The 25,958-nt window shown below is 42.7% G+C and overlaps 2 protein-coding genes across 3 annotated transcripts in view; both read left to right on the top strand.

Moving 5' to 3' along the window:
* Positions 1-25,958, top strand: part of LOC139976121 (DNA fragmentation factor subunit beta-like) — a 41,439-nt gene continuing 15,481 nt past the window's right edge. Inside the window, exons 1-3 of one of the 2 annotated variants that reach the window (XM_071984559.1) lie at positions 1-185; positions 3,175-3,301; positions 6,867-6,969. In XM_071984559.1, the coding sequence (XP_071840660.1) occupies positions 3,176-3,301; positions 6,867-6,969 (229 nt within the window). In that variant the 5' untranslated portion in view covers positions 1-185; position 3,175. Of the gene's footprint in view, positions 256-3,174; positions 3,302-6,866; positions 6,970-25,958 lie in introns of both variants that reach the window. The other variant, XM_071984558.1, reaches the window with a different exon arrangement.
* LOC139976206 (uncharacterized) lies at positions 13,515-16,366 on the top strand. The gene is made up of 2 exons (XM_071984726.1): positions 13,515-13,792; positions 14,245-16,366. Exon 2 carries the CDS (start codon positions 14,246-14,248, stop codon positions 16,364-16,366), a length of 2,121 nt encoding a protein of 706 aa, XP_071840827.1. The 5' UTR covers positions 13,515-13,792; position 14,245.

Genomic DNA, 25,958 nt, shown 5'->3' with positions numbered 1-25,958 from the left:
ACATACATACCCGGAAGTACGTGAAATTACATTTGAGCCACGAAACAGCTCGCTGCAGCGATCTGTTACCTATAGATAGTTTTCCTAGCAATCACTTGGTTTATTTTTTCCCCTATTTTCACATACCGTTCTGTATCCATAGAAGCGAGATCTGCGGTTCATCGATCACCCATCGACTTAAATAGGTAAAATATCTGAATAAGAGTAGTGCACGCCGCCCCAGTTCAGGACTAGTCGGATTCAAGTAAAATTCAGGTACAAAAATCATAGACACATCACGTAGGCTTGTCAGTGGCCAACAAGCTTGGCCTGTACAATACTTTCAATGCTTGTTTAGGGACTCTCAAGACCCTAGTTTTCATTGAGCCTAGGCTAGTATAGGCTACTCACCTACAGGTATTATTCATCCGTAGTCAATAATTGATGAAAGTAGTAAGCTTATCATTAACATATTTAGTGCTTAATTACAGCATTCGCAGCAACTCTTGAATCTTACAAATTATGACAAGGATTCCCAATAATAAACAATATATTGTCGTTCCCAAGAAGCGTGAGTTTTGGGGTATTCTACAATTGCTTTTTATTAGTATACTTGGCTTAGGCCTATGTTTTCTAGACTGGAACAACCACATCTCATGTTTTTAATAAACTTACCCCAAGTTTAGTGCTATCCAAACAACAAAATATATGCAGTGCATTGGTTAGCAAGCTTAGTGAAGCTAGTGTCAAGCACATGGCTGATTAGGACCATGCAAATAGGCCTTTGTTTATCATTGGTAGCCGCCAAGCCATCACAAATATTCACAATAATTAAGCATGTATAAAAAAGTTTTCATTGTGACAAAAGGAGCCCAACAATCTATATCCCTGCAATCACAGGTCTATATGTCAACGTTTCACCTTAAAGGCATTGAAGACTCGCCCCAAACCGTGTGCCACCTCTGATAAAGGAACCTGGTGTCTACCACTTCTGTTTACCTCATTCGAAACTAGGTCAGCCTGGTTACGGGCATCAGAAGTTTCTTTGTGCGCAAGTCTTCATACCCTTTAATACTCATAAAATCATGGAAGGTCTTTCCTGAAAGTGGAATGTCAGCTTAGCATACATGTACTAAGCATCTTAGCCCATAATTTGCTTTTGCCTAAAAAGGCGGCGTACAACAATTCATTGCTCCACTAACTTACACAATAAATTTGTCACATTCCATTACTGCTACAGCATCTATATATAGATATATAGTAGTTTTCAATTGACACAACCTACCCACCTACAGTAGGATACTGTAGCTGATGGCTATCATAGCACATTAAGTTCTTGCCACCGTGATGTTTAGATTTGGAGCTAGAAGATGCAACAGTGCTCCCAACCCATCTGCCAGCTTTCTCTGTCAGGCTCTGTGAACACTTGCTTTACCCCCATGTAGTTTATTTCTTCCTCTTCAACATCAAAGCATAACAACAATGATGACTAAACATAAGTCACTCCATTAGATCAACGGTAGGACTATTTTTGTAAATGACTTTTCAGGCAGACGTACAGTACATTAAGTGTGGTATGGTACAAGTACCTATAGATATATAAAGCTAGGCGGCCTAGGCCTTAATGTAAATTGTCATAAAGTCACCAAGTGCGTCAACATATAACCCCTTTGGTACATGCTTTCAATCTTTAATACAATGTGAAATGTATGAAATAAACATGCATTGTGTCTTTCTCAAGTGCTAAACTTGTGCATCTTGGACTGTATCAAACTTTGGCTACTAATTTAGCTGAGCCACTCCATGGTGAATTGATTGGACTTTTAATTAGCATTTTTTCCAGAATAAAGATCTTCAGTACTTCGTATGGAATAATGACATACACATGTTGTGTTGTTCTGGAAAACTTTCCGAATATTTACCGTATCAACGTTGCTCGCTGTGAAGCCAGGTATTTCCTGTGTTACTTTTGAGTTGCAGGGTGTTCTACTGTAGTAATTACTGCCAAGGCTCAAGACTGAAAGGCCAGTTTGCCAGTAGGCCTGTTTGCTCTGTAGGTAGCCTGCACAACTACAGTATAACATCAATGTTACAAATATTCACAATAGCCCATGGTATATTTTTATATGATGAAAGTACTACCTTGGCGAAATTGAAGAAAAAATGAAGTTTTAAAGCTTGACAATATTGACTGAATAATTGATATGATCTAAAGTAAATTGTCCTAGAGGCTTTCAATATTATTCACAGTCACTGTAGGGTATATATACTAAAAAAAGTATTACATTTCTCAGTGCATGTGTATCACTTTTCTTTTACAATGCCATCGAAATGCCTGTTTGCGTGGCCATTATTTTCGGGCAATACCGATTAACTTTAAATTGTAAAACTAGTAAATTGTCAGTGACCAAGCTCAATGGGAACTGTGTAAAAGGGTTTGCCTTTTTGATATAAAGAAGTAAAAGCCCTATGGAAAGTTCTCATGTGCTGTGCGGTGTTAACAAAATATGATGGGACATTTTCTCTTCGATTTGAAAACTTTCAGTGAAAACCTTTAAACTTAACATTCAGGGGCGTAGCGAAGGTTTTTTGTTGGGGGGGGTGGAGAATTTGATTTGCCGATGGATCTGGAAGCGGTGACTGAAATGGGGGAGGGGTCTAAGGGGAGGGGGTGTCCCCCTCCCATTTGGAAAATTTTTAGTTTTGAAACGTCCTTAGATGCAATCTGGTGCACATTTCAAGTCAAATTTGATTTGCCGACGGATCTGGAAGTGGTGACTGAAATGGGGGAGGGGTCTAAGGGGAGGGGGTGTCCCCCTCCCATTTGGAAAATTGTTAGTTTTGGGGGGTTATGATCTGTGTTGTAAAAATCTGTCATATCCAATGAGTGTTCATAATACATAGCAGAGTTTTATGTAGCTAACATTCTTCAGTAAAAATGTAGAAAGTGTTCATGTTAACATTGAATTTTGAACAGTTAGTCAAATTGCAAAGACTAAACGATGGCATAATAATGTAAGCGGCCAAATATTTTGGCCAAATATCTGTTGCGTCAACATTAGACTACCTACAGGCCCTCTAATGGAGCGTACTGTTCATATACATATAAACTGCAGCACAGACACAATGATACTATCAACAGAGGAAACATGGGTGAACATTTGATATACCTGTATGTTTCTCGTTTATTTTTAGAATGGCCACGAAGACACCATACCAAGTACAGAAAAGTGGAGATAACAGGATTTATGAAGTAAAAGCAGAGACCTTTGAGGAACTGGTAGTTGAAGGCCGCAAACGTTTGGGGCTAGGAGAGGAAGAGGTTGGTTGAATAAGTTGGCTCATTGCAGAATGTACAATAGCATTGTTACCTGCATTGGTAGACAGCATTTGTATCCTCAAATATGCAATAAAGTAAAATAGTTTTCATTTCATGTGGAAACAACAAGAATATTCGGAGGGGGGGGGAGGGGATTTGGGGGGATTTTTCTAGTTGTCCCTGGAAAACAAGGTTTTACCTTTCATTTGTTTGAACAACAAGTTTGGTTGTTAGAAAGCGATGTAGCAAAATAGCAAAGTAAGACCATTACCAACATACCTCTTTAGCCGTTTAAACATCAAGAACATCGAAAACCACTCCAACTGGTCCCTAGAACAAATTGTAATACTTAAAATATAAAGTTATACTTATACCATTTCACAAGGTACAAGTAATTTCAGAAGCACTAAATATCTGGCATGTAAAATATACTACGCAACCAACGCCGGTAGTCCTTTCTTCGTGTGCGCCCAATGTACATATGTATACACCAAATGGACACTGGAAAGGACTAATTACATAACACAAAATCACGAGGGTTCAACAAGCCAATCATGTTCAAACATGGACGAAGTAGCTGAAGCTGAACAATTTGCAGTATGGCCAAACATAGTCACACAAAATATTACGTAATAGTCGAGAGATGTAGAGGTTTGGTGAATAGAACACCGTACTTGGGCAAGTAAAACTTGCTATCAGGTGGATAAGGTGGACTATTTTTATCTTATTTCAGTATCTCCAAATTAGTGAAGAAGCTGGTACCAATTTTTTCATTGTCCTTTTTGTGATATTTAGCTACAATTAGTGTTCAACCGATTATGCAGAACAGAAAATACCGATTACCGATTATTTTTTTCATAATCGTACCGATTCCGATTCCGATTATTTGAAGATGAGAAAATATCCTGTTTATACGAAATCGGCAATAAAGTTTGACAGAAACAATTATTGTTGTGATTTTCCCCTGTTTCCTTTTGCTTCGTTGTTATACAAGGCTCTAAGGTATCATTTTGTATGTACCAAATTACCTCTGGAGTTTCTCGGAAATTTCCAAAATACGGAGATATGACATCCTACCTAGTCAGCACTGTGCTAAGCGAATGGCCTAACCACCTCGACGTGAATGTCACCTGTTAATGGCTTGATATGGGCTAAGAATAGTTACTCAAAATATCCATCTCAAAAAGTATCTCAGACAAACCATCCATCTTCAATCTTTACCAAAGTGTAAATTTTAATGACATATTGCCTTCATTCCGACATAATTTTGTACTTATTTTCAGTATGATACCGTTTATGAACAAATAGAAATGTTACGAACTTGAAGTTAAACATACCTATGCGTTACCTATATAACTCCATTCAGGTTCTATTAGAATGTGTAAGCTTAGGCCAATCAAACTGAAAAGCAAATTGTACCATCGTAACTTGTTTAAAATTACTCTAAAATGTAATACCAGATCGATGTAAAGAAATAATAACAACTAGAAACTACTCCAATATAAAATATAACATTCCCTCTATAAGACATATCACTTACATTACCTTCCAAACAAATGCCGATTTCCAGCAAATTGAAAGTTGTAAACTAAGCTACGCAATTTTTTTTTTTTTTTTGCAAACCGATGGTTAGGCTACATTTCCCATTGACTTAGTGTGGTTGTTAGGCTAACAACCACACTAGATTACGTTAGATTGCAGTTTCCGTGGATATTTTTAGTTTTTATTTGCGACACAACTAGAGCGAATAAACAGATGTCAAGTTTATATTTCCATGCAGTTGATTTAGTGTGAAGTAAGGCTATCATGTGGTCGGAGATTTGTGAGGATTTTAGGTTATTTTCGCTGGTACTGCAGGCCGTAATTTACCACGGGAAGTTCCCGGTGATTGTGCGCGACCCTCTCGCACTGCTTCAAATTTGATGCGGGATGTGAGAAAACTGTTTGCGCGATTCGCGATGCAACTGCAATTCCTAGCTAAAGCAAACGCATGTCACAATTAATTTTACACAGACACCTGATATAACGAGGGCGATATTGTTATATTTCATTTTTCTTTTTCGCACTCGTAATTGTGCTTTACAGTAGGAGGGCTTTTTAGCACTTGCGAGGGCGAATCGTCCGTCGCCCCCGCTTATTTCCTACCCTGTCCAGCACATTCCTGAATTTGCGAAATTGCTATTGCTGCTATGCTTACTGTGCCAAGAAATATGAAAAAGTCAATAACCACGAGGGAAGCAAAATCGGCGACCACGGCAGCCTAATTTGATGAAATTACATTGTGAAAGACGTATAGGGGGTGCCTTTTTTTAATATTTCGTAGTAAAAGAACAAACCTAATTCATCAGTTGATATTTTCAACTTCCATATGTTTTTGAATAATGATATTTTCACCTTCCATATGTTTTTTAATAATCGGTATGACATAACTGGTATTCCACGTAATTTTTACCGATTCCAATTATGTACCGATTATGCAATATTCGTACCGATTCCGATTCCGATTAGGTTAATCGGTTGAACACTACAGTAGCTACAATGAAATCTGAACTTTATGTTAATGACTGGTCGTTGTCAAGACAACAGCCAAAGCTGATTTTGGTCATCTCAGATGACCGTTACATATTTGCTCGAATGTTACAGACATCCTTACCAGAGTGTCTCTTACTGAGGTATTTTACTGAATATATCTTTAAAACGCTTGAAACTGTCAACTTAAGCTTTGGGAATAATTTAAAAGATCAGAATAACTTCCCATCAGGTGGATTATATGCCTACCACTACTGCTAGCTTTTTGTTTCATTTTAGTATGTCCAAGTTTTCAGTTTACCTATTCTGCTATTTAGCTACAATGAAATCTGAAATTGATGTAAAAAACTAGTCGTCTACCCCCCCCCCCCCCATTTCAGAGGAAACATTCATCACTCAAAATATCTGCAAATCCTGGGAAAGTGCCAAAATGAAATTAGGAGAATTGGTATCCCCCTCAGATCATTGTTTAAACTTTCAGCACCATTTCATTGATGAATGGCTTTTCTATGTCACAAACTGTCCCCACGATTTGAAAGTTGCTTTTTTAAGTGGCTGAGAGGGTTTTGCTCTTCCATTAATGACTGCCACTTGTCAACAACTCTCAGAAGGATATCACATAATTTGCCAAGGGTCAAGTTGTGTCTGGAACTCTTTGCTGATGTTCTGGTGCTTAACTTAAATAGGACACATTTTCCTCAGTTGCTCTATCAATCAGGTCATTCCATACAATTTAAAAACTTATAAGGCAAGGAATCACTATTAGCCTTCTGTGTTTTCATTTATTTATGTAGTTATGTAGTTATGTATTTTTATTTTTCCCAATAAAATTGCAACAATTTTAACCAAACTTTGCAAGAGATGTAATTTTTTGAAGCTGGATGCATTGAACCAGACTGTAATTATGATGTAAAATTTAATAGCTCAATGTGATCATGACCTGAAATGTTGTATAGTATGCTTAATGGAAACAATAGCCTATTTACATGTACAATCAATGAAGTTGTGAGTTATTCACAGTTTGAATGTCTTATTTCAGATTGAAGAAATCATCCTCGAGGGTGACAAAAAAGTTGACAGAGACAACTTTCAATCCTTAAACCCAAACACAGTACTGATCTTCAAGTTTAGATATGGTGAACGTAAGTGCAACGTAATGTTTTTTTTTTTTTATATTGCTATATAGTAGCATGGCATTTTGTAACCCTGGTCAAATTAACATACACACACTGAACACTGAGCTAAAGATATGAAACAAATGTCAATTAGTTAAACCCAGTCAGTTGCATCATTGTGCCTGGACATTCTGACTATTGACTTGCTAAATACCAGTGTTTCTTACTGTTTGCCAGCCCAAGAGAAGGCCCTCTGGATAAATGTTCTGCTAGTTGACATTATGAACTGGAACAGATGAGAAGTCAGTTAAGAAACATCAGTGAAAGAACCCACATGATTTAAGTGACAGTACCAAATTTAGGCCCTGTATAATCTGTACAGTATTACTGCAAATCGTCACTAATCATCATCCTACAGTAAAAGTAAATGGGAATACAGCCTGATTACAGTATGTTAATGTCCATGATGGTTATTATACAACCAATACAGTAGTAGTGAGTAACATCATCATCCTATAAGTAAATGGAAATTAAGCCTGATGACCGTATGTTATGTCCAAGGTGGTCATTATAAAACCAATGCAGTAGCAGTGAGTGACATCATCATCCTATAAGTAAATGGGAATTAGGCCTGATTACAGTATGTTATGTCCAAGGTGGTCATTATACAACCAATGCAGTAGCAGTGAGTGACATTATCATCCTTTAAGTAGGTGGGAATTAGGCCTGATTACAGTATGTTATGTCCATGGTGGTCATTATACAACCAATGCAGTAGCAGTGAAGTGACATCATCATCCTATAAGTAAATGGGAATTAAGCCTGATTACGGTATGTTATGTCCAAGGTGGTTATTATTCAACCAATGCAGTAGCAGTGAGTGACATCATCATCCTATAAATAAATGGAAATTAGGTCTGATTACAGTACAGTATGTTATGTCCATGGTGGTTATTATACAACCAATACAGTAGCAGAGAGTGACATCATCATCCTATAAGTAAATGGGAATTAGGCCTGATTACAGTATGTTATGTCCATGATAGTTATTATACAACCAATACAGTAGCTGTGAGTGACATCATCATCCTAATAAGTAAATGGGAATTAGGCCTGATTACCAGGCGCGTATCCAGGATTTTCAAACCCGAGGGGCGCGAATTACTATCTAAGCGGAGCGCCACCATCGGTTGGCGCGCAGCGTACAAGAAAATTTCTTGTTTTGAAACCCCCCAGATCACCGGAAACGGCACTTCTATGGCTTGAAATGACCAACCAGATATACACTTTTTGCCTGAGAACCAAGTATTTCCTAATAGTTTTTTTCCCATCCATAACCTTTTTGAAGATTGTCAAACCGGCACACATCATGTTCGACCTGATTGCATCTCCTGTGGGTCTTTGCTTTTGTAGGTGATTCTACGTCGCGGCCCACAATACCCGTCAGCCCCACTTTTCAAGGTTTTAAGCCCCATATTTGTTCAGAATTTGAAAATTCACATTTCTCGTGAATAAACTCACTTCAAAACTTACCCATAATGTTGTACAAAATTTCATCTATGGACAACCAATATAGATAAACTTCCTTCAAGCCCTAACAGACCGGTCAAAATTGCACGAGTAGAGGGAAGTGTGATGCAGAATGTTGGTCAGAAATTTTCTAAAATCCAGACACAGTTAATTTATTGGTGTAGAAATATTGAAACCTCTTATAACGGCTATTATAAAACTTGGTTGAAGGAAATGAAAAAATAGCAGATATTTCCGAAACCGAACACTACACACATAGGCGTAGGAGGCGCGGCGGCAGTGGCGAGCTAGGGATATTGGTCAGGAGAGGCGAGAATGGTCTGTAGGGGCGCTTTTGACACTATCTAAGCGGAGCGCCACCACTGGTTGGCGCGTAGCGCACAGACAATTTTTGAGTAAAGATGCTCCCTAGATCGCCGGAAATGACCCTTTCAGGGCCTGGCTAATTTGCAGATAAACGAAGAATAGGGTGTCATCGCCATATTACACCAACAAAATGTGACAAATGTCAATAAGTAGATGAGAGCGCAATTAAAAAGTCAATAATCACGAATAAGTAAAAAGTGGTAAAGAGCTGAAAAAGGCGCCAGCAATCCATTTGAGTCCGTCAGGGGGGGCATCCGCCCCCCTGACCATATGGACGCTCCACCACTGCGCGGCGGGGGTGCAGCCCCTAATTCGCCATTACTAATGTAAAAGAAACTTTTGACATAATTGGACCTCCATGCTTTTTATACATCTACATGAGACATGTCGTTGTTTACATTAGCATCCCGCGGTATACTGCGCAATTTGAACGGACCATACGGTACATGATAGCATGCGATGTAATAACCGATGCTTGCTTATATGATATTGACATCGACACGTTGAACGTGCGCTTTGCGCGCGAAAATTTTTGCTTGTTTTTTCAGGCAAGTCGGACAGTTTTGAGGATTTTCATCCTGGAACGCCTTTTCATGCTCACTGATATGATGTTATATCTGCTGTTTGCGTTACAAATTCGAACAGGCGCGTAGCGAGGAATTTGCCAAGGGAGAGGCGAAGCCTGTAGGCAAATTATCTAAGCGTAGCGCCACCATATATAGGTTGGCGCGAAGCGTACAAGAAAATGTTGGCCGAAAATGCCTCCCAGATCGCTGGAAATGGCACTACCCAGGACCATTTGTTAGCGCGAAGCATACAAGCAAATTTTGGCCGAAAATGTCTCCCAGATCGCTGGAAATGACACTTCCCATGCCTTGTAAGTTGCATCTAAGCACTTTCTATTTTGAAATTACTTAGCGATATCATTTAAAAAAATGCTGAAGGGGGGGGGGGGCGGTCGCCCCCATCCCAAAATGCGTCATGTTCCCCGACGACACGGTCGAGTTGGAGACCAGCCACAGTTGGTTTCATAGCACAATTCTACACACGCGTTATGATAGACCATATATAGTATATATATAGATCATTAGTGAGAGAGGAAAATGGAAACGTCAAAAAAATGGAGTTGTCGGTGTAAGGGGGTAGGGTGAGGCACACTTTTACGAAATCATTGATCCGTCACTGGCTACCCTTCAGCGCTGTAATGATGTCACTGTTCCTCTTTCTCTACCCGGTGTCTTCGCGTTTTTCTTTTACTCCCTCCTTTTCTCCTTCTTCTCTCTTTCTTCTTTTTCGTTTCCCTTCTTTCCTCTCCTCCTCCTCTTTTCCCCTCTTTTTTTCCCTTTTTCTTCTCTTTTTTTTCCTCTCCTCTTTATCTTACCCGGGGGGCGCGCGCCCCCAACGCCCCCCCCCCTGGATACGCACCTGATTACAGTATGTTATGTCCATGGTAGTTATTATTCAACCAATGCAGTAGCAGTGAGTGACATCATCATCCTATAAGTAAATGGGAATGAGGCCTGATTACAGTATGTTATGTCCATGGTAGTTATTATACAACCAATACAGTAGCAGTGAGTGACATCATCATCCTATAAGTAAATGGGAATTAGGCCTGATTACAGTATGTTATGTCCATGGTAGTTATTATACAACCAATGCAGTAGCAGTGAGTGACATCATCATCCTATAAGTAAATGGGAATGAGGCCTGATACAGTATGTTATGTCCATGGTAGTTATTATACAACCAATGCAGTAGCAGTGAGTGACATCATCATCCTATAAGTAAATGGGAATGAGGCCTGATACAGTATGTTTATGTCCATGGTAGTTATTATACAACCAATGCAGTAGCAGTGAGTGACATCATCATCCTATAAGTAAATGGGAATTAGGTCTGATTACTGTATGTTATGTCCAAGGTAGTTATTATACAACCAATACAGTAGCAGTGAGTGACATCATCATCCTATAAGTAAATGGAAATTAGGCCTGATTACAGTATGTTATGTCCAAGGTGGTTATTATACAACCAATACAGTAGCAGTGAGTGACATCATCATCATATGGGAATTAAGCCTGATTACAGTATGTTATGTCAAGGTGGTCATTATACAACCAATGCAGTAGCAGTGAAGTGACATCATCATCCTATAAGTAAATGGAAATTAGGCCTGATTACAGTATGTTATGTCCATGGTAGTTATTATACAACCATAGTAGCAGTGAAGTGACATCATCATCCTATAAGTACAGTAAATGGGAATTAGGCCTGATTACAGTATGTTATGTCCATGGTAGTTTTTATACAACCAATACAGTAGCAGTGAGTGACATCATCATCCTATAAGTAAATGGAAATAAGGTCTGATTACAGTATGTTATGTCCAAGGTGGTCATTATTCAAGCAATATAGTAGCAGTGAATTACATCATCATCCTATAAGTAAATGGGAATTATATAAGCCTGATTACAGTATGTTAATTTCCATGGTGGTTATTATACAACCAATACAGTAGCAGAGAGTGACATCATCATCCTATAAGTAAATGGAAATTAGGTCTGATTACAGTATGTTATGTCCAAGGTGGTCATTATTCAACCAATATAGTAGCAGTGAAGTGACATCATCATCCTATAAGTAAATGGGAATTATATAAGCCTGATTACAGTATGTTAATTTCCATGGTGGTTATTATACAACCAATACAGTAGCAGAGAGTGACATCATCATCCTATAAGTAAATGGGAATTAGGCCTGATTACAGTATGTTATGTCCATGGTGGTTATTATACAACCAATACAGTAGCAGAGAGTGACATCATCATCCTATAAGTAAATGGAAATTAAGCCTGATTACAGTACAAGTATGTTATGTCCAAGGTGGTCATTATTCAAGCAATATAGTAGCAGTGAATTACATCATCATCCTATAAGTAAATGGGAATTATATAAGCCCAATTACAGTATGTTAATTTCCATGGTGGTTATTATACAACCAATACAGTAGCAGAGAGTGACATCATCATCCTATAAGTAAATGGGAATTAGGCCTGATTACAGTACAGTATGTTATGTCCATGGTGGTTATTATACAACCAATACAGTAGCAGTGAGTGACATCATCATCCTATAAGTAAATGGGAATTAGGCCTGATTACAGTATGTTATGTCCATGGTAGTTATTATACAACCAATATATACATTAGCAGTGAGTGACATCATCATCCTATAAGTAAATGGAAATTAGGCCTGATTACAGTATGTTATGTCCATGGTAGTTATTATACAACCAATACAGTAGCAGTGAGTGACATCATCATCCTATAAGTAAATGGGAATTAGGCCTGATTACAGTATGTTATGTCCATGGTAGTTATTATACAACCAATATATACATTAGCAGTGAGTGACATCATCATCCTATAAGTAAATGGTAATTAGGCCTGATTACAGTATGTTATGTCCATGGTAGTTATTATACAACCAATATATACATTAGCAGTGAGTGACATCATCATCCTATAAGTAAATGGTAATTAGGCCTGATTACAGTATGTTATGTCCAAGGTGGTTATTATACAACCAATACAGTAGCAGTGAGTGACATCATCATCCTATAAGTAAATGGTAATTAGGCCTGATTACAGTATGTTATGTCCAAGGTGGTTATTATACAACCAATACAGTAGCAGTGAGTGACATCATCATCCTACAAGTAAATGGAAATTAGGCCTGATTACAGTATGTTATGTCCATGGTAGTTATTATACAACCAATATAGTAGCAGTGAAGTGACATCATCATCCTATAAGTACAGTAAATGGGAATTAGGCCTGATTACAGTATGTTACTGTATGTCCATGGTAGTTATTATACAACCAATACAGTAGCAGTGAGTGACATCATCATCCTATAAGTAAATGGAAATTAGGTCTGATTACAGTATGTTATGTCCAAGGTGGTCATTATTCAACCAATATAGTAGCAGTGAAGTGACATCATCATCCTATAAGTAAATGGGAATTATATAAGCCTGATTACAGTATGTTAATTTCCATGGTGGTTATTATACAACCAATACAGTAGCAGAGAGTGACATCATCATCCTATAAGTAAATGGGAATTAGGCCTGATTACAGTAGGTTATGTCCATGGTGGTTATTATACAACCAATACAGTAGCAGAGAGTGACATCATCATCCTATAAGTAAATGGAAATTAAGCCTGATTACAGTACAAGTATGTTATGTCCAAGGTGGTCATTATTCAACCAATATAGTAGCAGTGAATTACATCATCATCCTATAAGTAAATGGGAATTATATAAGCCCAATTACAGTATGTTAATTTCCATGGTGGTTATTATACAACCAATACAGTAGCAGAGAGTGACATCATCATCCTATAAGTAAATGGGAATTAGGCCTGATTACAGTACAGTATGTTATGTCCATGGTGGTTATTATACAACCAATACAGTAGCAGTGAGTGACATCATCATCCTATAAGTAAATGGGAATTAGGCCTGATTACAGTATGTTATGTCCATGGTAGTTATTATACAACCAATACATTAGCAGTGAGTGACATCATCATCCTATAAGTAAATGGGAATGAGGCCTGATTACAGTACAGTATGTTATGTCCATGGTGGTTATTATACAACCAAATTTACTTCGCTCCTCGCTTACCTGTCTCCTCACAACCTTAGCACCTCATTCTACCGTGCCTATAAAGTCCTGGTAAATAAATAACACTGTGCGCCCTCTATGACCGGACCCCCCTTCCGGTCCCTCCTCCTTTTTCATTCTACCATTCCAAGTGCCTACACGCATATTTTTCTTGTGGATAGTTTCCTTGGAAATTTGTCTTGGTTTTCTTCGACGATCGCCGGAAGTTTTTTAGCTTCGGATCTTTAGAAGTTTGACAGTCCTTTCCTGACCGATAAGTATCCTTTTTGTCAAAAAGGGAGGGTTTTGGGGACTGTTTTCGTAGTGCGTTCCTCCTCGGGTTGGTTTGCGGCGGGGTTAGCAGTTCCGCGAAACTGCCTAGGTTCCCGCCCTATTCCTCCCCACGCTGAGGCGTGTTGTTGTTAGTGTGTTTTCATAGCTTGTTTACTCGCAACAAAGCAAAGAGGCTTCCCCCCAATTAGTTTTCTCTCGTCCCCCTTTTGGGGATTCATATTTCACTCTTTTTGTATGTATTTCTCGCTCTCTCATTTTCGTTTCAGCTTGCATTTTCTTGTTAGGCCACCCCGTAGCGTTACCTTGTTTACCGTTGCTAGGTTACGCTACGCTCCACCTAAGCCTAATTCCCTCCCTAGTTCTCCCTTCTTACGTTAAGCTTCTATTGTTGTTCATTTATCACTAAGAAGTAATCTTCCTTAATCCAGTTATTCAGCATGTCACGCAATCCATTGAAGTGCATCAACTGCTCTATGTTTCGCCCAGGCAGAGCCTGGGACGAACACGACCTTTGTCCGAAATGCAGATCCTGCACTCGACGAGACCCCTGCCTGGTGTGTATTAAGTTTACACCAGCTCAGTGGCAGGACATCGACCTGTGGCTTGAGGGCTTACGTAGCAAGCTCCAGGGAAGGCTGGACTCGATCCCGAGCGCAATCGGGGCGCCGGAGGTTCCAGGAATAACGGGAGATAGAGAGGAGGAGGGAGTAGTAGAGAGAGAGGTGGAGGAGAGTGGCCAGGAGAGGGCCGAAGGAGAGAAAGAGGTAGAGAGAGAGGAAAGAGAAAGAGAAAGAATTCCCCTAACGGCCCCGGCTACGTCCGGATCAGTTACGGCCAGAGGGAAGGGCAGGAGCAAAGGCAAGGCTCCTGCCAAGAAAAGACCTCCGAAGCAGAGGCACAGCTCGGCCGGACTGGAGACTCCGTCTCAGTCCGGGCCGCAGCTAAACAAACCCACAGAGCGCGGCCTGCCGGCCGTGGGAGGCTCGGGTCCAAAAGAGAGAGTAACCGAGGGGACGCGGAGACGGAGCCGGTCCCGTTCCAGGGAGCCGGACAGGGAGCCGGAGAGGCGGGTTCCGACGGAGATCCCGGCCCGAGAAAGCAGGGAGAGAGAGTCCTCCCGCCGACCCAGAAGGGAGAGATCGGGGTCGCATACAAAATCCCCAAGACGGAGGGAGAGGAAGAGATACTCTCCAATCTCCGACGAGTCCTCGGACTCTTCCGACGATGGATACAGAAGATCCAAGAGGAGGCGCCGGTCCCCGAGACGGCACCAGGAAGAGGAGCCAGCTTGGCTATCTAAACTCACCGGCCTGCTACGGCCCCTGCTGGAGCAAAGGACGTCCACGGTAGCCGACGTGGCACCGGGCCCTACCAGCCCCGTACCGACCATGACCCCGCAACCGGCCCCGGACCCAGACGCTCTGGATTGCAGAGCGTCGGTGAATCTTTCCGGCTTGGAGGACGAAGGGGAGCCCATAGATCCAGATCCTCTCGACTACGATCCTATGGAGGACAGCTTTGGCCACAATTACGAACCGGAGGAGGCGCCCGTGACAGGAGGAGCCCTCCCACAGGAGCTAATAACACGGGCGGCAGACATATTTAGACGACACCTGGGGTTCGAGGAACCCGAGACGCAACCGCAGAAGGCGGGCCGGGTATCAAAATTGACAGCGACCGGCGAAGCGTCATATAAGCCCAAAACTACCGTACCAGTAGACGCAACCTGCTATGACAGATTTGAGGCCATTGCCAACAAGACCAAGTGGACGGCCTTCCCGGCCAGGGCAGATAGAGCGGTCAGGGTACCTGACGAGGCCTGGAGGGATCTATTTAGATCTCCAACCATCCCCCAGGAGGCCAAGGAGAGGCTAAAAGCCGAACAAGGGGCCTCATCCACACACGTGTTCAAGACCCCGGACCAGAGGAAGCTAGAAGAGCTCTTGGTAGAGGTAGACATGGCAGCCCGTTCGGGCATGAAGTTCGCATCGGTACTAATGCTATCAGCCGAAGTCCTCATGCGACACCACCAACAACTACCTGAGGACAGCAGCCAAGTATCCAGGGACGAAGCGGGCCAGCTCCTCCTGCTGCTGGGCCCCCTCGTCAGGCTCGCGTACGATCAATTTGCAAGGATCGCTACCAGGTCCGTAAAGGCCCGTAGACAAAACATCGTCTCCGCCATCCATTGGCCTTCGACGGAGGCTAAGGACAGAATGTTGGAACTACCAATCCTCGGGGAAGACCTTTTCGCGGGCTGCTTCCAAAAGAAACTGCAGGAAGAGGTGGCCCGAAGGGAGACTCTGGCCAAATCAGAATTCCGACCCCCACCTACCCAGAGAACCAGACCCTTCCGCCCGAGGGAGAGCAGAGCACCTAGAGGAACGAGAGCAGCACCCGCCAAATCTATGAGCAGAGGAGCTCTCAGAGGCAGAAGCCGGGGGGCAGCCTTCCGTCCGACCCGCCCCTGGGCCCCCAGAGGAGGCAGAGGCTCGACGTCGACCAGACGGGACAGTGACCGCTCCTCCATCCGACCAGCGTTCGCCGCCCGGCCCTAGGGGTGCCCACCTCACCGCGGCCATTCCGCCGGTGGGGGGGAGACTATCAAACTTCTCCCAGCAATGGGAATTTATTGGCGGGGACAAGTGGGTGTTGGACACAGTCAGACACGGGTACAAAATAGAATTCTCCTCCAGCCCACCTTTCGGGGGCGGAGGAAGGCAGACACTCACACCCACGGACCCCGTCAAACGCTTAGCCCTAGAAGGGGAAATTCTGGCCCTGCTGGCCAAGCAGGCAATTACAAGAGTTCCGGAAGAGACGGGACCGCTCTTCCGGTCCTCCTTCTTTCTGACCAAAAAACGGGACGGCTCCTGGCGTCCCATCCTAAACCTAAAACCCCTGAACACAAAACACATCAGACCAAAACACTTCCGTATGGAGACCTTAAACTTAATATTACCCCTACTCAGAAAGGGCATGTGGGCGGCGACCGTAGACTTACGGGACGCTTACCTGCACATATTGATACACAGAGAACACCGACGATTCCTAGCGTTCCGGTACGCAGAACAAGATTACCAGTTCCGGGCGCTCCCATTCGGCCTAGCCACGGCTCCCAGAACCTTCACGAGAGTCGCGGGAGCAGTAGTCGCCTACCTCAGAAAAAGAGGAGTCACCCTCTACGTATATCTAGACGACTGGTTGGTAGTAGGGAACAGCCTATCGGAAGCAACCAACAACGTCCACAAAACGCTCCAGACCCTTCAAGAACTGGGCTGGATCGTGAACCAGAAGAAATCACGACTATCGCCCTCCCAGACGATCCAGTTCCTCGGGGCCATACTGGACTTCACCACCGGGGTAGCCCGACCCTCAGAAGAAAGAGTCGCGGCAGTCAAGGCGACCACACAACAGATCTTGGTACACCGGGGGTCACCAACGGGGACATGGCTCCGGGCCCTGGGACTCATGGCCAGCCTCGTCGATATAGTGAGACTGTGCAGGCTACACATGCGACCCCTGCAACTGCACCTCCTGAGGTCCGCAGACCCTACAGACCCAGACAAAACAACGCTCATCTACAGGTCAGAGGAGGTCACCCAACACTTTCGATGGTGGCTCGACCCAAACAACTGGAGTTCAGGGGTACCCTTTGCGATACAGCTACCAATGACATCGATAACGACGGACGCGTCACTGTCCGGATGGGGAGCTCATTGGAGCAATCGCACAGCATGGGGGACGTGGTCCCAAACAGAAAGATCTCTCCACATCAACATCCTAGAGATGATGGCGGTCAAAAGAGCCCTGGAAGTTTTCAACGACCACGTACAGGGAACGATAACCACAATCTTCACCGACAACACGACAGTGGTGGCCTACATCAATCGGCAGGGGGGCACCCACTCAGAGAGACTGTGCCGACTCGCGTGGGAGGTGATAACAGCGGCCGAGGACTCCGGTACGATCCTACGGGCTTCCCACATCGCGGGCAAGCTCAACGTGATGGCGGACGCCTTATCCAGGGGGCACATAGACCCCAACGAATGGTCTCTGGAACAGGAGACCTGCGACAGAATCTTTTCGATCTTCGGCAAGCCCACGATAGACCTGTTCGCAACACACAAGAACAACAAACTCCAGACCTTCTGTTCCAGACGATTCCACCCCCTGGCCTACCACACGGACGCAATGTCCCTCTCTTGGGACCGCATGGAGGCGTATATCTTCCCGCCGCTGTGTATGATCGGACAAGTCCTCAGAAAAATTCAGAACTCCAAGGGCAGGTTCACACTAATAGCCCCGTTCTGGCCTCGCAGACCCTGGTTCGCCGAGATCCCTCAGCTCCTCATGGACGTCCCAGTGAGTCTACCGGACAAGCCCCACCTACTGTCCCAGAGACAGGGAACTCTCTCCCACCCAGACATCAAGGGGTTACAATTAGTTGCCTGGAGGCTGTCCGGTCTTCCCTACGACAGAGAGGCTTTTCAGAAGCAGCTGCCGCGATGGCAGCCGACGCTAGAAGGGGAACGACCGCAGCGACTTACGATTCCCGTCTGCGGAAGTTCGACCAATGGTGCCGACCGAGACAGATACTGCTGCCTGCTGCCTCTGTGACACAGATAGCCGACTTCCTCCTCTCACTCTTTGGAGAAGGGAAACAAGTCTCCACTATCAGGAATTACAGGTCGGCCATCGCCGCCATCCACCAGGGCTTCCCAGATGGCTCCACACTGAGCAATAACCCGTACATTGCACAACTCGTCAAAGGCATGGCGAACCGTCGCCCACAGATCAGACGGCTGGCCCCCTCCTGGGGACTCTCAACAGTGTTACATGCCCTGGCAGGACCACCATACGAACCAATGGCTAACGCCTCCCTGGCTGCCCTCACAAAAAAGACACTCTTCCTCGTCGCAGTTGCGTCAGCAAGAAGGAGGAGTTGCCTCCACGCCCTATCCACCAAGCAGAATCACATCAGATTTGAGGGCCACGGGGTAAGGATGGTTCCAGACCCGTCATTTATTGCAAAGAACCAGACCTTGACCTTCTTGCCAGGAGACATTTTCATCCCGGAAATTAAGACCATGTCATCAGTAGCCGAGGACAAACGATGGTGTCCAGTCAGGGCACTGAAGTGGTACCTGAGCAAGACAGAAAAGTTAAGACAATCAACTTCTCTCTTCATCATACCACGGCCACCCTACGCAGCGGCCTCCAAAGACACTCTATCCAGGTGGCTAGTAGAGATCATACGCCCGTTCACATCGGGGACCTCCCGACCAAGGGCTCACGACGTCAGAGGGGTCGCGGCCTCTACAGCCCTATTCGCCGGCATCCCGATAGAGGACATACTCAAAGCAGCAGCGTGGAGAACTCCAACTACGTTCGTCGCCTGCTACTTGACCGACACTTTACACGCCGAAGCGGCATTTGGTAGCGCGGTGATGCGAGGTCCGGTGGGTAACAGGTCCCACCCCTCGGGCCTCCCACCATCGGGCAGTGCCACTCGGTGCTAAGGTTGTGAGGAGACAGGTAAGCGAGGAGCGAAGTAAATATTCCAAAACTTACTGGTTTGGATATTTACGAGTGACGAGCTTACCTGTCTCCATTCCCGCCTCCCTCCCCCGAGAGGGTGGTGGGACACAGCCGGACGGAGGAGCGGTCGCTCGACTTGACTCACGACTCCGAGCTTCACACCAGATAGACAGATCCACCTTCCACCAGAGAGCCATCGACTAGGTCTATCGGTGAGTGTACCTAGGTGTTTTCGTATGCGTTTGCGTACATAGTCTTCCACTTACGTTCTCACCTAAGTTGGTCTAAAGGTAACAAGTGGCGGACCGTAAACCTTTAGGCTCCTTGTTAGTTTAAGGGGTAGTTCCGCCTGCAGGGTTCAGGAGAGTGTCCCCCCTTCCCGCTGCGCCGGGGAGGGTTACACTCCCCCCTGCTAGGAAGGCGTCAGTGAATTTTTGTTAGGGGTTCACTTTGGGAAGTTAATTCGACGGGAGTCGTTGGGGGTGGCCAGACCTTGCCACCCCCACTCCCGTGTCCGTGAGGCCACTCTTTAGGAATGGTCTCATGAGAAAGGAGGAGGGACCGGAAGGGGGGTCCGGTCATAGAGGGCGCACAGTGTTATTTATTTACCAGGACTTTATAGGCACGGTAGAATGAGGTGCTAAGGTTGTGAGGAGACAGGTAAGCTCGTCACTCGTAAATATCCAAACCAGTAAGTTTTGGAATTACAGTAGCAGTGAGTGACATCATCATCCTATAAGTAAATGGGAATTAGGCCTGATTACAGTATGTTATGTCCATGGTAGTTATTACTGTATACAACCAATGCAGTAGCAGTGAGTGACATCATCATCCTATAAGTAAATGGTAATTAGGCCTGGTATCAGTATGTTATCTCCATGGTAGTTATTATACAACCAATGCAGTAGCAGTGAGTGACATCATCCTTTAAGTAGGTGGGATTTAGGCCTGATTACAGTATGTTATGTCCAAGGTGGTCATTATACAACCAATGCAGTAGCAGTGAGTGACATCATCATCCTATAAGTAAATGGTAATTAGGCCTGATTACAGTATGTTATGTCCATGGTAGTTATTATACAACCATAGTAGCAGTGAAGTGACATCATCATCCTATAAGTACAGTAAATGGGAATTAGGCCTGATTACAGTATGTTATGTCCATGGTAGTTTTTATACAACCAATACAGTAGCAGTGAGTGACATCATCATCCTATAAGTAAATGGGAATTAGGCCTGATTACAGTATGTTATGTCCCTGGTGGTTATTATACAACCAATATAGTAGCAGTGAGTGACATCATCATCCTATAAGTAAATGGGAATGAGGCCTGATTACAGTACAGTATGTTATGTCCATGGTAGTTATTATACAACCAATACAGTAGCAGTGAGTGACATCATCCTATAAGTAAATGGTAATTAGGCCTGATTACAGTATGTTATGTCCATGGTAGTTATTATACAACCAATACAGTAGCAGTGAGTGACATCATCATCCTATAAGTAAATGGTAATTAGGCCTGATTACAGTATGTTATGTCCATGGTGGTTATTATACAACCAATACAGTAGCAGTGAGTGACATCATCATCCTACAGTATAAGTAAATGGAAATTAGGTCTGATTACTGTATGTTTATGTCCATGATAGTTATTATACAACCAATACAGTAGCAGTGAGTGACATCATCATCCTATAAGTAAATGGGAATTAAGCCTGATTACAGTATGTTATGTCCTAGGTGGTCATTATACAACCAATACAGTAGCAGTGAGTGACATCATCATCCTATAAGTAAATGGGAATTAGGCCTGATAACAGTATGTTTATGTCCATGGTGGTCATTATACAACCAATGCAGTAGCAGTGAGTGACATCATCATCCCATAAGTAAATGGGAATTAGGCCTGATTACAGTTATGTTATGTCCAAGGTGGTCATTATTCAACCAATACAGTAGCTGTGAGTGACATCATCATCCTATAAGTACTGTAAATGGGAATTAGGCCTGATTACATTATGTTCTGTCCATGGTACAGTAGTTATGATACAACCAATACAGAAGCAGTGAGTAACATCATCATCCTATAAGTAAATGGGAATTAGGCCTCATTACAGTATGTTTATGTCCATGGTGGTTATTATACAACCAATACAGTAGCAGTGAGTGACATCATTATCATATATAAGTAGGAGGTTGTTAGTTTTACAGTTTTGTAAATGTTAAATTCAGATTGCATTGTACTTTAAACTTACAGTAATACTGCAAAATAGATGAAATGACAAATTGTCATCATTCTCTTATCACTTTGCAAAACCTGTACAGTACTGATTTCGCTTAACTCCCGTTGAAAAAAAATCAACGATCGATAACAAAAGTTAAAAATCGATAAAAAAAGTTGAAAATCGGTTAATTTCGTTGACAAGATTTAGACTACTGCGGGCACGGTTGTCAACAAAGTTTCAACGAAATTTCCACGAAAGTTATCGCGATCAAAAACCGCAAAGGCAATTCTAGACATATCAAGGTTGTGACTTGTGTAGAATCCTTAGTGTAACTACAGCCGTTTTCAGACTCTACCAGAAGTTGCCGAGGAATATTACAAACGTTGCAAAAGTGTGATTGTATATAAGACGGAGTAAGTTCTGTACTAGTTGTTTGAAAAATGATTTGGCTAGGATAATAAAAACTAGTCTTGGTCGATCGTAACAAGCACATTCTATGACTCTTAAGTTATAGGCTAGTATTAAACTAGGATAAGTTTAAGTTAACTCACCAAGGAACGCAGTGTCAGAAAAAAACAAGAAAAAAATATCAACAATGAAACAGTCGTAGCTGGATATTAAAGAGATCTTTATTCCCAATAAATTCCTGTTACTTGACGTACTACAGTACCGTTTACTACAGAACCGCACTCATTTTCAAACTTTTCTGAGAGCGCATTCCGTCCAAAAAATCTCCCCGACATCAATGCACGCAAAAAAAAAAAAAAAAAAAAAAAAAAAAACTGTGATTTTCCCCCTAACCTGTTACTGTAAGTTACCCGCGAAAGCAGATGGACTGCCCTGGTAAGGTCGCAGCCTGGGTCTGGGCCACCTGTAGTATGCTGCTTACATGTGCATTCCCTACCCTGGATATCCCCACCGCCAAACTTTTTTGAAAGGTTTAGTCCAATCTTAAACTTGGCTTTGTCAAATTCACGCCTACCTTATGTTAATTAGCATAGTATTTATCTTCGTGGGGGGTTTAGCACTGCAGAACCTTCATGGCTGGCTGCCTCTAGAAGCAAACATTATTTTACCCCTACTGTTCGTAATGGAATGGATGTTATCTGTTACTTAGTTAATTGAAAACCAAATATTCATTCATATATATATATAAGTAGAACAATCCAGCAGGGATAGAAAGTTTATCTTGAATGAACCAATCAAAAGTCGTGCTATTAATAAAACTTGAAAACACCTGGACAGCAAGAGAGTTGCAAACAATTGTTTCCATGACTACTAAGAAAATAAAGCAGTGACTTGGGGCCCACGTTGGGTAGATTTCTGTGGAAAATGAATATATTTTCATTGCTTATTTGAGTATTGTATATTGGGAAGAGCTGATCAAACATTACTGGGGAGGGCTTTCAACTGGCCTGACGGCTTTCAACTGGCCTAACGGCATGTATAAGTTTATTTTAATGAGTAGGGGAAGTTTTTATGAGTCTCCCGGTATGCGTCACATGAGAAGTAAATGTTTTGTTTTTCAGTTTTATCAACGTTTTTCAAGTGGAACAACTCATAAAATCATGTCAAATGAAAATAATATATATTTGAATATCCTTCCTTAGTTTTACTAATCAGGAATGCTTGATAAGGCATGCAATGCATCGTTCGAAAATGTAATTTTAAAGTAGAATTGAAAATGAACGACATAATATCTGTGAAGCGTGTGGAGCACAACTTTGAATATTCGTTGTGAAAGAAAACATAATGAACGATGTTTACTGCGTAAATAAATTTCGCGGAACTGGTACAGAGAAATTACGTACTGCAGCTTACGTCAGAGAAGCTCGTAAATGACACAGGTGGATAGAGCGCATCAAAATTCGGTTTAGGAAATCCCTATACAGCCGACAAAAGTCGATGTCTCCTTCCGTTTTCGAGTTATAAGCGATTTTGTGTTTTTGCGATATGGTTTTCAGTATATTTTCATTGAATAAGGGCGTTTTGTTGTGTGTGTTTAAATAAGGGTGTGACCTATCAGATATTTCGCTAACCGTTTCACCGTATCGCCTGCCGGTCGGTTAAACGCCGTTTCCCGATTGCGGCTTTTTCGACGCACCGTTACTGGACTTTTAATGAAAATAGGACGTTATGAGTACAATAATTAAGGTTTTCTTTTCCAGCTGGTAGCAATTCAGGCAGCAAGACAACGATCAATGTATGTTAATTACTAATTAGGCCCAATAATATTGCGAACCTTTCGTGTAATAATAATTGCCTAACACACATGATCAGTATTCGTGGTCTTCAGAAGTTCAGATCACTGAATTTATATAACTCGGCCTTCGGCAACGTCGTAACTTTTGAAGAAAAAAAACAATATATTTGTCTATCAATCACAAGATTTTAAACAAAAACTCGCATAAATTAGCAAACTTAAACACCTTTCCTACTTACTCATTAAAAGTCATGTTAAGAAAACAAATTACGCACGCACGTGTTGTGCGATGGGTTGTAAAAATCAAGCTGAAACTGGTTCGAGCAGCCTCCGATTTCATTTTCTTTCTCTTGTGTCACATACATGATACAGTACCTTACATTTGATACAAAAGTTACTTCAAACAACAGCCTCCCAAAATTTGTGTCGCAATAGGTTAAGATTTAACCACGCTGCGCAGTACCATTCATAATTTGCATATTACACTCGGCGTCCAGATGGCGGGAGAATATAACATCATGTTCAATGTGTTGTGTCGTTCCCATGGTGCGATGAACTTGGGCAAGTTGCCAAGTTCGAATGTCAATGACCTACTTATGTTCTGTGACCAATGTCAGTGGGAATTATGTGTGTAAAAACTCGGGTTTTTCCATTTGTTATATACAGGCGCGTATCCAGGATTTTCTAACCCGGGGGGCGCGAATTACTATCTAAGCGGAGCGCCACCATCGGTTGGCGCGGAGCGTACAAGAAAATTTCTGGTTTTGATACCCCCCAGATCACCGGAAATGACACTTCTCGGGCTTGAAATTGACCAACCAAATGTACACTTTTGCCTGAGAACCAAGTATTTCCCAAAAGTTTTTTTTCCATCCATAACCTTTTTGAAGATTGTCACCAGTCACACATCATGTTCGACCTCATTGCATGTCCTATGGATCATTGCTTTTGTAGGCGATTCTACGTCACGGCCCACAATATCCGAAAGCCCCACTTTTCAAGGTTTTAAGCCCATTATTTGTTGAGAATTTGAAAATTCACATTTCTCGTGAATAAAAATCACTTCAAAACATACCCATAATGTTGCACAAAATTCAATCTATGGACAACCAATAGGGAAAAACCTCCTTCAACCCCTAATAGACAGGTACAAATTGCACGAGTAGAGGAAAGTATGATGAAGAATGTTGGTGAGGAAATTTTGGAAAATTCAGACACAGTTAATTTATTGGTGTACAAATATTAAAACCTCTTATTATGGCTATATAAAACTTCGTTGAAGGAAATGAAAAATAGCAGATATTTCCGATATCAGGTATATCGAAACCGAACACTGCACACATAGGCGTAGGTCCCGTAGGAGGCGGGGCTGCAGCCCCCACCCCCCGCCCCGCAACCAATTTTTTTCCCATTTTTTTCGGGCACCTACTGAGAGAAAAATAAATAGCAATGAATAGCTTAAAAATTATCTCCTTGGTAATTAAAATAAAGTTCTAAGATTGGCCGACATTACTACTGTAAAAGAGAGTTTGACATAAATGGATCTGTATGCTTTTTCTCCATCTACATGATAAGACATTTGGTTGTTTACATTAGCATCCGGCGGTATACTGTGCTACTTTCACGGACCGTAAGGTACACGATGCCATGCAATGTCAATGATATTGGCATCGATATGTTGAACGCGCGCAAAGCGCGCGAAAAATGTTGGCTTTTTTTTCGGGCAAGTCGTTACAGCCCCAAATCCAATTGGGCTACGCCTTCGACTACACACATAGACAGTTTTGAGGCTGTTCATCGTGGAACAGGCATTTCAATGCTCACTGATATGATGTTATATCTGCTCTTTGCTTTACAAATTCGAACAGGCGTGTAGCGAGTAATTGCCAAGGGAGGGGCGAAGCCTGTATGCAAACTATCTAAGCGAAGCGCCACCATGAGTTGGCGCGAAGCGTACAAGAAAAATTTTGGCCGAAAATGCCTCCCAGATCGCTGGAAATGACACTTCCCAGGCCTTGTAAGTTGCACCTAAGCATTGTCTATTTTGAAATTACTAGCGATGTCATAAAGAAAATTTGCTCGGGGGGGGGGCGGTCGCCCCCTTCCCGAAATGCGTCATGTTCCCGACGACCCCGTCGAGTTCAAGACCAGCCACAGTTGGTTCCATATAGCACAAT

Source organism: Apostichopus japonicus, chromosome 11 (assembly GCF_037975245.1).
Source record: "Apostichopus japonicus isolate 1M-3 chromosome 11, ASM3797524v1, whole genome shotgun sequence".
Lineage (NCBI taxonomy): Eukaryota > Metazoa > Echinodermata > Holothuroidea > Aspidochirotida > Stichopodidae > Apostichopus > Apostichopus japonicus.
This window is presented reverse-complemented; position numbering and strand designations above follow the sequence as displayed.

Bases quoted from the DNA above. Each gene is read 5' to 3' on its own strand.
- LOC139976206 (XM_071984726.1), top strand. From the start codon at position 14,246: ATGTCACGCAATCCATTGAAGTGCATCAACTGCTCTATGTTTCGCCCA.